Source organism: Vipera ursinii (assembly GCF_947247035.1).
Source record: "Vipera ursinii genome assembly, chromosome: 1".
Lineage (NCBI taxonomy): Eukaryota > Metazoa > Chordata > Lepidosauria > Squamata > Viperidae > Vipera > Vipera ursinii.
Window position 1 is genome coordinate 291,028,949 of NC_139512.1, and position 13,684 is coordinate 291,042,632.

Consider the following 13,684-nt stretch of genomic DNA (forward strand, 5'->3'; position numbering starts at 1 on the left):
TAGATATTGATAATTCTATTTCTGTGCTGAATCTTAGCTTTAAGGTATCTTCTTGGGAGTGCTCCAGCTCTCATCATTCTCATTCAATTAGAATCACCTAATTGAAGAACCTTGCAATGGTAGTGCCGTATGATACAGCTTTATGTTAAATTGTAGCTTTGGTCCAAATAATTATTTGCATTTTTTATTACTTTAAAAATATGTCCTGACAATAAATAAAAGTGACTTCAAAAAGAAACTTCAAAGAGATTATACAAAAATAATAAATGCATAAATAAATACAATTTATCCTTAATTTAGATTGCAGATTTAATTGTCATAAACGCTGTGCCTCTAAAGTACCTAAAGATTGTCTTGGAGAAGTAGTCTTCAATGGAGGTAAGATATGTCTTGTAAGCCATTTCTTGCTAGAAACATAACTTTGGGTTATGGTATACATGTATGGCTTTTCTTTGCACTTCTCCCTGTTCTGCATATATTAGAATTGCTGTCAAATACCTCTAGACTGCCTAGACTAGCAGAGTGAAAAAATTATTCATACAGGTAGTTCTCGAGTTATAACATAATGGAGCCTGCTCATTATGGTTGCAAAATGTCATTAAATGAGAAGCCCACGTGATTGCCTCACTTAATGACCCCTATCCCTGATCTCCCCAGTGTGGGTGAGGCTCTGGGAGGTCTAGTGCTGGCCCCAGCGCTCCTGTCCTGGGCCTCCCAAGGCTTCCCTACATCCTCTGAAGCATCCTGTGCTCCACTTCCTGTAGGCATTGATTTGGCTTCCCATCCCACTAGGTCCCATATCTTCATCTCCATCCTGCTCCTCATCACTGATCCAACATTTATCTTCTGTACAGTGGATATCTGGAGTCCCAGACTTCACATTGGGGAAGGAGAGCAGGCTGCTCCATCTCCTGCATCCTAGCAGGGACATTATAGTGACTATAATTTCAAAAGTGGGTTGTGAGTAACTTTTGGGAGGTCTGTTGCAAGTTTGAACGGTCATTAAGTGACTGGCTGTAAGCCAAGGGCTACCTGAACTACTAGAAGGAAAACAGCGCTAGGTGCAAAATATTACTTTCAGCAATGCCTCAAATTTTAACAGGATTTTAACATTTTAAATTGCCCTAAAGAGGAATTACTTCATGGATTACTGCCTTGTCGTGGCGAAGGGGCTTGTGCAATTTAATGAAGCTATGAGCTGTGCCATGCAGGGCCACCCAAGACGGAAAGGTTATAGCAGAGAGTTCTGACAAAACGTGATCCACTGGAGAAGGAAATGGCAACCCACTCCAGTGCCATGAAAACCCTATGGACAGTACCAAAAGGCAAAACGATATGACGCTGGAAGATGAGCCCCTCAGGTTGAAAGGCATCCAATATGCTACTGGGGAAGAGCAGAGGGCTAGTACTAGTAGCGCCAGAAAGAATGAAGCGACTGGGCCAAAGCTGAAAGGGCACTCAGCTGTGGATGTGTCTGGTGGTGAAAGGAAAGTCCGATGGTATAAAGATTTTTTCTCCATAGGAACCTGGAATGTAAGAATCAAGGAAAGCTGGATGTGGTCAAACAAGAGATAACAAGACTGAACATCGACATCTTAGGTATCAGCGAACTAAAATGGACAGGAATGGGTGAATTCCTAAAATGGACAGGAATTCAGATGACCATCAGGTATACTACTGCGGGCAAGAATCCCTCAGAAGAAATGGAGTAGCCTTCATAGTCAATAAAAGAGTAGGAAAGCAATACTGGGATACAATCCTCAAAATGACAGAATGATCTCAGTTCGAATCCAAGGCAACCATTCAATATCACAGTAGTCCAAGTCTATGCCCCAACCACCGGTGCTAAAGAGGATGAAATTGACCGGTTCTATGAAGCCCTACAGCACCTTATAGAACTAACACCAAAAAATGATGTCCTTATCATCATGGCGGATTGGAATGCTAAAGTAGGAAGCCAAAAGATAACCGGAATAACAGGCAAGTTTGGCCTTGGATTACAAAATGAAGCAGGGCACAGGCTGATAGAATTTTGTCAAGAGAATACGATGGTCATAGCAAACACTCTTTTCCAAAAACCCAAGAGACGGCTCTACACATGGACATCACCAGACAGTCAACACAGAAATCAGATTGACTATGTGCTCTGCAGCCAAAGATGGAGAAGCTCTATACAGTCAGTAAAAACAAGACCAGGAGCTGACTGTGGCTCAGATCATGAGCTTCTCATTGCAAAGTTTAGGCTTAAACTGAAGAAAGTAGGGAAAAGCACTAGGCCACTCAGGTATGAATTAAATCATATCCCTGTTGAATATACAGTAGAGGTGACAAATAGATTTAAGGAATTAAATCTGATAGAGTGCCTGAAGAACTATGGACAAAGGCTCACAACATTGTATAAGAGATAGCAACCAAAATCATCCCAAAGAAAAAGAAATGCAAGAAAGCAAAATGGCTGTCTGAGGAAGCTTTGCAAATAGCTGAGGAAAGGAGGGAAGAGAAAGGCAAGGGAGAAAAAGAAAGATATGCCCAATTGAATGTAGAATTCCAGAGAATAGCTAGAAGAGATAAGAATGCCTTCTTAAATGAACAGTGCAAAGAAATAGAAGAAAACAATAGAATAGGGAGGACCAGAGAACTTTTCAAGAAAATTGGAGAGATGAAGGGAACGTTTCATGCAAAAATGGGGATGATAAAGGACCAAAATGGCAGGGACCTAACAGAGGCAGAAGAGATTAAGAAGAGGTGGCAAAATTACACAGAAGAACTATACAAGAATGAGCTTAACGTCCCTGATAATCCCAATGAGGTGGTCACTGACCTCGAGCCAGACATCCTAGAATGTGAAGTGAAGTGGGCCTTAGAAAAGCTGAGCAACAACAAAGCTAGTGGAGGTGACAGTATTCCAGCTGAGCTATTCAAAATCTTAAAAGACAATGCAGTAAAAGTGCTTCACTCAATTTGCCAGCAAATTTGGAAAACTCAACAGTGGCCACAGGATTGGAAAAGATCAGTTTACGTTCCAATTCCAAAGAAAGGCAGTGCCAAAGAATGTTCAAAGTATCGCACCATTGCACTCATTTCTCATGCTAGTAAAGTTATGCTTAAAATCCTACAAGCTAGACTCCAGCAGTATGTGGATTGAGAACTACCAGAAGTACAGTCAGGATTTCGAAGAGGCAGAGGAACTAGAGATTAAATTGCCAACATACGCTGAATCATGGAGAAAGCTAGAGAGTTCCAGAAAAACATCTACTTCTGCTTTATTGACTATGCTAAAGCCTTTTATTGTGTGGATCATAACAAACTGTGGCAAGTTCTTAAAGAGATGGGACTACCAGACCATCTTATTTGTCTCTTGAGAAACCTATATGTGGGCCAAGGAGCAACAGTGACAACTGGACACGGAACCACTGATTGGTTCAAATTTGGGAAAGGAGTCCGTCAAGGCTGTATACTCTCACCCTGCCTATTTAACTTATATACAAAGCACATCATGAGAAAGGGAGGGCTAGATGAATCAAAAGTTGGAATTAAGATTGCTGGAAGAAATATCAACAACCTAAGATGTGCAGATGATACCACTCTAATGGCAGAAAGTGAAGAAGAATTAAACAGCCTCTTGATGCGGGTGAAGAAGGAGAGTGCAAAACCTGGGTTGAACTTAACATTAAGAAAACCAAGATCATGGCATCCGGCCCTCTCAATTCCTGCCAAATAGATGGGGAGGATATGGAGGTAGTGACAGATTTTATTTTCCTGGGCTCCAAGTTCACTGCAGATGGCGACTGTAGCCAAGAAATTAAAAGACGCTTGCTCCTGGGGAGGAAAGCCATGGCAAATCTAGACAGCACACTAAAAAGCAGAGACATCACCCTGTCAACAAAAGTGCGTATTGTCAAGGCTATGGTCGTCCCAGTTGCAATGTATGGCAGTGAAAGTTGGACCATAAAAAAGGCTGAGCGCCAAAGAATTGAGGCCTTTGAACTATGGTGCTGGAGAAGACTCCTGCGAGTCCCTTGGACTGCAAGGTGATCAAACCGGTCAGTCCTAGAGGAGATCAACCCTGACTGCTCTTTAGAAGGCCAGATCCTGAAGCTAAAACTCAAATACTTTGGCTACCTAATGAGAAGGAAAGACTCACTGGAGAAGAGCCTAATGCTGGGAAAGATTGAGGGCAACAGAAGGGGACGAAAAGAGAATGAGGTGGCTGGAAGGAGTCACTGAAGCAGTAGGCGTGAGCTTAAATGGACTCCAGAAGATGGTAGAGGACAGGAAGGCCTGGAGGAACGTTGTCCATAGGGTCACAGTGGGTCGGACACGACTTTGCAGCTAACAACAACAACAACAAAAGAAGAATACTCACTTCAAGTAGTCCACAAATTATGACCAGTCACTTAGCAACTGTTCAACGTTATTATGACACGTTCCCAAAAAGTTACTCATGGCCCAGTTTCAAAGTTACGGCAGCTGCAGAACCCACATGGTCTTTTGCCATTATGACTGTCTACAGGGATGCTGCAGTGCTCACCCATCCGCCCATCCCAACCCATTGAGCCTGTCCATCCAAGGGAGAACAGGCCAATTCTAGTGGGCATGAATCAGCTGGAGCTTGCAAGTTTCCAGCTGCCTCTCTACCCAGCAAGCAAGGGGAGATCAGGCTGGCCGTAGTTTACAAGCTTCCAGTTTCTTTCCTATCCAAGAACTTGCAGGATTCAGATTGCTCCACAGCTCAGGAACACTCAACTTAGCTTTCTGTTTTTTGCAGCTTCTGAGAGAGGCACCCAGCCTGATACAGGAACTGCTTTCTTACAAGTCTAGCCTTGTGGCAAAGCAGGTGTTATTTTCATAAATGTGTACAGGATTCCCGTTTTTAAGGAAGCTCCATAAACTCCAAGAACAAGGACCTTCTTAAAAAAGAAATGTCTACAGTGTCACAAAAGCAGAGCCTGTTGCAATATAGCACAAGGGTGCCATAAGGCTGGGTCTGTAATAAAGCTGATTGCTGAAGACTGCAAACTCTGAGTGCCTGATCTCCCCTTGCTTCCTGGATGAGAAGGAAGCTGAAGGATTGTGGGGACCCTGAAGAGTGAGAAACAGAGCACAGAATGCCTCAGAGGGTGTGAGTAGCCTTGGAAGGCCCAGATAGGCAATCTTGGGCCTATGTAGGCCTCCTGGGGCCTCTACCATCTCTGAGACACCCAATGCTCCATTTAACGACCTTCAGTTTGTTTAACAGTTCTATCAGGGAGAGCAAGGGGTGGGGTCATTAAGCAAGGCCTTTGCAACATGCATCCCTAACAGGCAGGCTCCATCATGGTCATATGTCAAGGACTACCAGTAATTTCTTTTTGTCTTATGTAACATTTTAAATCTGTATCGTACATAAAATGTCAAATATATTTTACATGTACTGTATACCTGTATGCTCTACATTGTTCTGAAGATCTGAGTAGCAAACATTCTTCTATTAACAACAACAATAAAACCAAAAAGATAAAATTCTGATTGGCAACATGCTAATTCTTTTGTCTTACTAATCACTGACTATTCTTTGCATGATTACAGAATTGGCTTCCCAAACTTAATTTCAGAGCAAACATTTGTATAGAATACTGTCTTATGTCATCTCTATTAGCCAAATTATAGTTTACATGTAGATAGCCTTTTTCTGAAGCCATTTAAAACATTGTTATCAAATTTATTTTATGTAGCTTGATATCTGTGGCTCTCTAAAGATAGAATTGTTTATGCGTGTGTGTGTGTGTGTGTGTGTGTGTGTGTGTGTGTTCATATAGTGCGGAAAGTGAGGACTGCTTATCCTTGGATTACCTGCTGTGTTTGACGCTACAGGAAACCAGATTTAATTTGCATGGGCATTGAACCAGGTATAGAGGGAGTTCTGTTCTCAGATTGTCATCCTGTCCACACCCTTTCCTGGAAAGGTCTGGTCATGGTGCTGCATCAGCGGGATGAGAGTCACCTGGCACAAGTGATGGAAACTATACTTATGGCAACTTTCCACTAATGGAGAATTGCCCTGTTTCTGGAAGTAGCTACACGCATGAGGTAGTTGTTGCAAAACAAAGTTTTGCCCCAAAGTTTCTGCTTGTTCTGTTTCTTGGCTGGGTTTTGGGGATTTTTCCAGAAACCTAGTACATTCTAGTAAATTCTATTAATGTGATCTATTTCTTAATATGATATTTTGCACATATTGAATTGTAAAATTATGAAATAAAAAAATATTTTATTGTTTTGGGAAGAAGAACCAGCTAGCCCAGGCCAAGATTCTGATATGCCAATGGAGGTTGATAGCAGTGAAATGAGTAGTGATGTTGGGAGAGGATTGGATGATGTGGAAGAACCATCTCCTCCAGAAGACAAAATGTTTTTTATGGATCCACCAGATCTTGATGGAGACAAAGATGAAGAGGCTGTAAAAACTATCAGGTTGGTTAAATAAAGATATTGCACTTGGGATACATATATAATACACCCTTACACATCATCCACCACTTCCATCTAAGACTAATATTAAATACTATATATTGTGCAATTTATACTTTTGTTTATATGGTTTTTGTCCAATAGTTGCTTTAAAAATAGTTCATTAAGAGAGGTAACATGGAAATATAAGAGGCAACATGAAAAATAATTTGTTTTACGGAGTAAGTCATGGAAAATGTGATCTGGATTTATATGACCATTTTATTATGCTGATTCCAGTTCAAACTCATTCCTAATGCAAGTAAATTAATTTGGAAGAAAATGTTGTAAGCAAGGAATCAGTTTTTACAATGAATGTATGTCTTGTTTAGTCAAGTTAAAGAAGCATAGATGCAAATTGAAAAATAAGCTATTTGTACTTTATATGTGTGTACAAGTTGTAATGCAACTAATTTGCTCTAAGATTGTTATTGAAAAGGTAGAGGTACAAGTGTAGTTCATGGTACAAAACTACTTGGATAAATTGCTCATTTTTAATTCATTACATGGCCATATAAAACGAATATCTTGGAATTTATTCCAAATTATACAGTAGTAATAATGAAAACTGATTTTTCAGAATGACATTGTGAAGACAAAGTTTGTAGGTTTATATTGTAACATTTGCAAAAGTACTATCTCTTCATCTAAAATAAAAGTTCCTTTTATCTATGGTGTGTTTTAAATCCTCTCTATGTATAAGTAGGGCTTGGCTTGAACAAACGTAACAGAATGCTGTCCTGCTGTGAATGTAGAAATGGAAGGTGACCTCTGGGTCTCATGTACAATAGACTTTTATAGTGCTTGTTTCACCAAGCAATGGAAAGTTGAATGCAAGAGAATTATTTTCATTTATACAGGAGTTCTGTCTACTTACTGTATTTTTTGATTTAGTGCAAATCCTTTAATTTAACTAGAAATATTTGGAATCTAGTTTATATCCCATTTTGGGAACAAAAATGGTACGTAACAGCTATTTTTATCCTAGCAAGATATTTTAACTGTTTTGATAATATAATGCAAAGATGCCCAAAACTAGAAATAGAAAAATGTCTTCAGGTCATGGACAAGCTTGTCCAGGTTGCACAAAGTAGCCAAAGAGATTGCTTGCACACTCATTCCAAGCAAATGGCTGATGAAGTAGTTCCAATTAACTATTAGAGAGATGCTTCCAGTCCAACATGCTATAAAACAGACTATAAGAAAATAATTATTTAGGCATCAGTGCTGCCTGCTGCATTGCTGGGATGATACATGATCGTGCAATTTATTATTCTTCAACAGCCCATCCACAAGCAATAACATTCCATTAATGAGAGTTGTACAGTCGGTCAAACACACAAAGAGGAAGAGCAGTACGATGGTAAAAGAAGGATGGATGGTTCACTGCACAAGTCGAGACAACCTGGTAAGTAATTAAGCTGTCTTCTTGGTGAAAAACTTTGTATTTCCGAGTGCAGAACATTTTGTATTCCATTCAAGAGATGAAACTATTAGCTGCTTTCCTGCGGAAAGATTAAAAACTGAAAGACAAGATGGAAAAAAAAACAGAATTACAGGTGGAGACTAATCTAGATCTCCCAGTCAAATTCTGTGAATAAGACAATATGATGAGACCGAAATGTTTTGTATCTAAGCATCTCTTGAGGCACAATGGTTCAGTGGCTTAATGCCACTGGAGATGATTTTTGCTCTGGCGGTTCGAGTCCTAGCACTGCGTTGTGGGGTGAGCTCCCATCTTTTGCCTAAGGTTCTGCCCATCTAACCCTTTGAAAGCATGTTACCGTATATGCAAATAGATAAATAGGTACCACTCCAGTGGAAAGATGAGCCAGTGCTTTGTGCAGATGGTCAGAACCCTGCTGGTGCTGAACTTTTCCGGATGCAACGCCTGTTTGCCAGGTGACTTTGGTGGAGGGAGAAGGCTCCAGATGATGCTTCAGGATGCTGTTAGTTTTTCTTTTTGGTGTGAAATTAATTCACCCCCTGTGGTGCACTTTGGAAATCTTGCAAGTGTGAATGGAATGGGCAGTCTTAGGCAGCCAAATAACTCCTCTGTATTAGCATTGTTGTCTCCTGGCTAATGTAACATCACCATATGTTAAATAATAATTTTGAGGCATGTAATAGCTTTCTTGTATCACATAAAGACTTTTGTAAAGTATTATGACCATGGTGCAGATACCTAATGCTGTTGCCTTGGATTATGAATTGGGTTTAGTTTCTTGTGCCAGAAAATGGCATAGCCAATACAAATTCTGTGGTCATTTAATAACTATTTTCTGCAGCAGTTCAGGAATGTTTAGGAATGTTTAATTTAGGAATGTTGTAATGCAGATGTAATCCAAACATAGGCGGGACTGTTGAAACCTTTGAAATTGATTCAAGTAAATTGTGTCTTATATGCTACATATATAAATGTACATATAGTATATATTTTAGCTGCTAAGAGTTTGATTTTAAGATAGGCAGCTATACAAATGAAATAAAAAATGGTTTCTTAAAACAGTAACTGTACTTTGTTGCAGAGAAAAAGGCATTACTGGAGATTAGACAGTAAATGTCTTACGCTATTTCAAAATGAATCTGGGACAAAATATTACAAGGTAAGCGATTACCCAAATCTCATCTCCTCTTTAAAATGCTATTTGCTTATTATCATTTCATTTTAATTGCTTTCTGCTAGATGACGTACCATTTAAAACTGTTAATATGTCATAGACGTATTTATAATGAGAGGCAGTTTTAATGTTTATCTCTGGCGAACTATTTTCTGTTTTGATTGTGCTTTACATATTATAATTTATATAGTTATAATCTGATAGAAAGAAATGAGAAGTGTGAAATACAGATAGTCCTCGAGTTGCAACAGTCTGTTTAGTGACTGTTCAAACTTACAGTGGCACTGAAAAAAGTGACTTCTGACCATTTTTCATACTTATGGCCTTTGCAGAATCCCCGTGGTCATGTATCAAAATTCAAATGCTTGACAACTGATTCATATTTATGACAGTTGCGGTGTCACAGGCTTATGTGATTACCTTTTGCAACCCTGCAACAAATAAGATTCACTCAACAACCATTTTACTAACTTAACAACTGCAGTGATTCGCTTAATAACTGTGGAAAGAAAGGTTGTAAAATTGGGCAAAACTCACTTAGCAAATGTCTCACTTAGGAACAGAAATTTTGGGTTCAATTGTGGTTGTATGTCGAGGACTACCTGTGTTTTGTGAGGAAAAGGAATATTTGCATCAGGAATTAAGTTGGGGGGGGGGAAAGATATGTCTATTAAGGGAACTGATAGTTTTGACCTGTGATATAAATAGCTGTTAATAAGGGGAACCGTAAAGCAGTATTATAAATCATGTATAAATGAGTATATACACACAGATAGGCCATAGACATACAGCTAGTCCTTGACTTATGACCATTTATTTAATGATTATTTGAAGTTACAATCAGTCCTCACCCTTATGACTGTTGCAGCATCCCCACAATCACGTGATCAGAATTTTGGCATTTGGCAACCAGCATGTATTTACGACAGCTGCAGCATCTGTCACATGATTGCCATTTGTGACCTTCCCAGGGGGCTTCCAACAAGCAAAATTAAAGGAGAAAGCGGGATTCACTTAATGACCACGTAATTCCCTTAATAACTGTGGCAAAAGTTGTAAAATCGGACATATTCACTTAATGATTGTATCACTTAGCAACAGAAGTTCTGGTCCCGTTTGTCATCAGAGATTGTTCACGAAGGAGATGAGCGATTCCTTCCATTTTTAATATAACAGTTTTACAATGCAGATAATCCTTGACTTATGACCACAATTGAGCCCAACATTTACATTGCTAAGTGAAACAATTGTTAAGTGAATTTTAGGATCTTTCTTGCCACAGTTAAGTGAATCACTGCAGTGGTTAAGTTAGTCACATGGTTGTTGTTTTTTTTATTAAAAAGTTTTAACATACAATTTTTTCTTTAAAAACCCCCCCTCCCCCTCCCTTCTCCCTCCCCCCCTACCACTCCCCCCTCCCCCCCTCCCCCCCGACTTCCCAGAGCTAAATACAAGGTATATATAAAAAAAACAATCATAAACAACCATATACTAACAACATGGTTGTTAAGTGAATATGGTTTCCCCATTGACTTTGCTTGTCAAAAGGTCACAAAAGGTGATCACATGACCCTGGCACACATTGTAGCTGTCATAAACATGAATCAGTGGCCAAGCGTCTGAACTTTGATACGTGACCTTGGTGATGCTGCTACAGTCGTAAGTCACTTTTTCCAGTGCCGTTGTAATTTTGAACAGTCATTAAATGAACTGTTGTAAGTTGAGGACAACATGTAATGATCAGATGCTATCAAATAATTTGCTAAGGAATTAAAATAGGATCTTATTAGTATAGTGTAACCTCAAAAGTGAAAGGTTAATTTCAGTATGTAGCTCAGCGTTAAGCAGACGGGTACATTTGATGCCGGGAACTTCAAAGGTAATTAAACTTTCCAGGCTGCGTAAGAGAATTCAAAGGCCATTCACTGGATACATTAGTCTAACAAAAAAATACCGTTTAGAACAAGACATAACTTGATTGGTTTGCCTTACTTAGATATTTTGGGTTCCTTGGAAGTATGAATAAGGAATGGGAATAAGTGTACCTACTGAAATGTTCTTAGCTGAGAGCATTAATATTTACCTTTTCACAGTGCTGTCAGTTTTACTGTTACATATTCTATGTTTTCTGCAGGAGATTCCACTTTCTGAAATTCTTCAGGTGACTCAGCCACGGGATTTCTCAAACATGGTGCAAGGCAGCAATCCTCACTGTTTTGAAATAATAACTGACACAATGGTGTACTTCGTTGGAGAGAACAATGGCAGCAGTCACCATAGCCCTGTTTTGGCTGCTACTGGAGTTGGATTAGATGTAGCCCAGAGCTGGGAGAAAGCTATTCGTCAGGCTTTAATGCCAGTCACACCTGAGACCAGCACTTGCATTGCTACAGGACAAGGAAGAGATCACAGTAAGGACTGAAAAAGGCTTGCTTTTTCTTCATCATGATCTGCTAAATAAAAAGTAATGTCTTTAATATTGTGAGTTTCTTTCCTAGTATGCAAAACTTAATAAATGGCATTGTTTTATATGTAGTAATTTGAGTTACATCACAAGTGCCAAACAATTTATTACCCTATTTTTTTAAAGTACATTCTTAAGGCATTCAGTAAAAAGCTATATTTTCAGAAGAATTGTTTAGTGGCTCTCTTGCACAATATGGAACAATTTACCATTACTGTTATCTAAGCTTTACCGTGAAAAGATGCTGCTTGGCATTTCTTTCTTCATAGTTTCAATTTATCTCATGAGGAGCTATAAAAACCTAGGCCCATATTTCATATATTTAGATTCATACTTTAAATTGGATTGGCAATTATTACCATAACACATCAGACGATCTAATTATTGTCCTATCAATAGTATCCCAGCAATGGCTTGCTAATTTTGCATGTAATTGCTAGGGTCTTCATTCAAACATGAAACTTATGGAACACCATCTGAGTAATACCTTATTTAAAAGAGGGATTATATGTTTTTTCATTGCAGAAGAATTATGTGTCAGCATTTCTGTTTCAAATTGCCAGATCCAAGAAAATGTGGTAAGTCAACAAAATATAAACAAAATATGTTCTAATCGTTCAGTATTAATTGCTCCTTGATGGATATTTTATATCGAAATCAAGGATGTTGGAAATGTAAAGCGAGCAAATTTGTTTTCTTTTTTTGAATAACCTAACATGCTGTTTATTAAAAAAAAGATTAAGTCTGTTAAGCATTTTTAATAAAAAAAAACATTTCATGAGAAGTCTTGTAAATGGTACATTTCCTTAAGTGCAATTTTCATGAATTGGATTAAATATACAAATGTTCAGATATTAAAAGCAATATGTTCTTGCATGTCTGAACAGGTTTTTTACATAATTCATCTTCAGAACCTGTGTCATAGCTCTTCTCTCTTTTAACTGTGTGACGTATAGTTGACATTCCAATTTCTGCTATGGTGTCATTTTATCAAGTGAGTGAACCTAATATTTGCTTTCTTCTGTCTAAATACTTTTTCATAGGATATAAGTTCAGTGTATCAGATCTTTGCTGATGAGGTACTTGGTTCTGGTCAGTTTGGAATTGTGTATGGAGGTAAGTTTGAATAAATATTATAGCGTGTGAAATATTTTGTCTGTAGGGTTGATATATAAAATAGACTTGCTCCTTATTAAGGGAAATATACTGTTACAGAAAAAACGTGCTAATGGTGCTAGACTAATGATGTGTGATATATACCAAAGATAGAAGTTCAATTCCAACTGTCTAAAAAAATGATGGGAAAATGCTGGAGAACTTCTGCCAGTGACTTTAGGCTATTTTTTTCCAATCTGGAACTTTAAAATCATTAAGATAATATTCCTAAAATTGGGAAGTGTAGTTTTAACACTTCTGAGGGGCATAGGTTGAACAAGCAGCTGTATATTTCACAAACTATTTGGGCAGTGGGCTGACATGATATAAAACAGTTTCTTTAACCTGATATCTTTTCATGGTTTTATTTTAGCAAATTCCATATTACAACTCATTTATGCTGCCATAAGACAGGTTTTTTTAAAATAAATTTAGTAATATGATTCTTCGGCAGCTCTGCTAATCACGAAGTGCTACTTCTGTTCCTAGAAACATATATCTGATAATGATTTTTATTTCCATATAATTAGTAGTGTCTTCTATAGTTGCCTTTTACTGGAGTGAAAAAAGTATCTCTCATCTACATTAACATATTTAAGGCAGTTACTGTTTCTGCTTTTAATTGTCTTTCATAGCTTGTATACCTTAGCTCAGGGGTGTCAAACTGCCGGCCCATGGGCCGGATGCGTCATGCTGAAACTGCATGCACCCCATTGCTGGCAATGGAAAAAAAGTCATGATACGTCGCAACACGTCATGTAACGTTGTGAGTTTAACACACCTGCCCTAGCTTGTTATATATCCAGTAGTACTGAATAAGGGACTCCAGATGAAGTCTAGGACTCTAAAATAGTAGCAGTGCAAGCGACTTGATACCACTTTGCTTAACATTCTCTGCACCTATTGTGAATATGTGAATATTCTGTATACTCCTCACATAGAATCATTATAACAGGCT

At 38.5% G+C, this 13,684-nt stretch overlaps 1 protein-coding gene across 1 annotated transcript in view; it reads left to right on the forward strand.

Annotated features, from left to right (window-relative positions):
• The window catches only part of PRKD3 (protein kinase D3), a 67,833-nt gene that overhangs the window by 39,469 nt on the left and 14,680 nt on the right, over positions 1-13,684 (forward strand). The window contains exons 7-13 of the mRNA XM_083352481.1: positions 301-378; positions 6,264-6,450; positions 7,771-7,894; positions 9,015-9,092; positions 11,242-11,518; positions 12,097-12,149; positions 12,615-12,687. Coding sequence (XP_083208607.1) covers positions 301-378; positions 6,264-6,450; positions 7,771-7,894; positions 9,015-9,092; positions 11,242-11,518; positions 12,097-12,149; positions 12,615-12,687 — 870 coding nt within the window. The remainder of the gene's footprint in view (positions 1-300; positions 379-6,263; positions 6,451-7,770; positions 7,895-9,014; positions 9,093-11,241; positions 11,519-12,096; positions 12,150-12,614; positions 12,688-13,684) is intronic.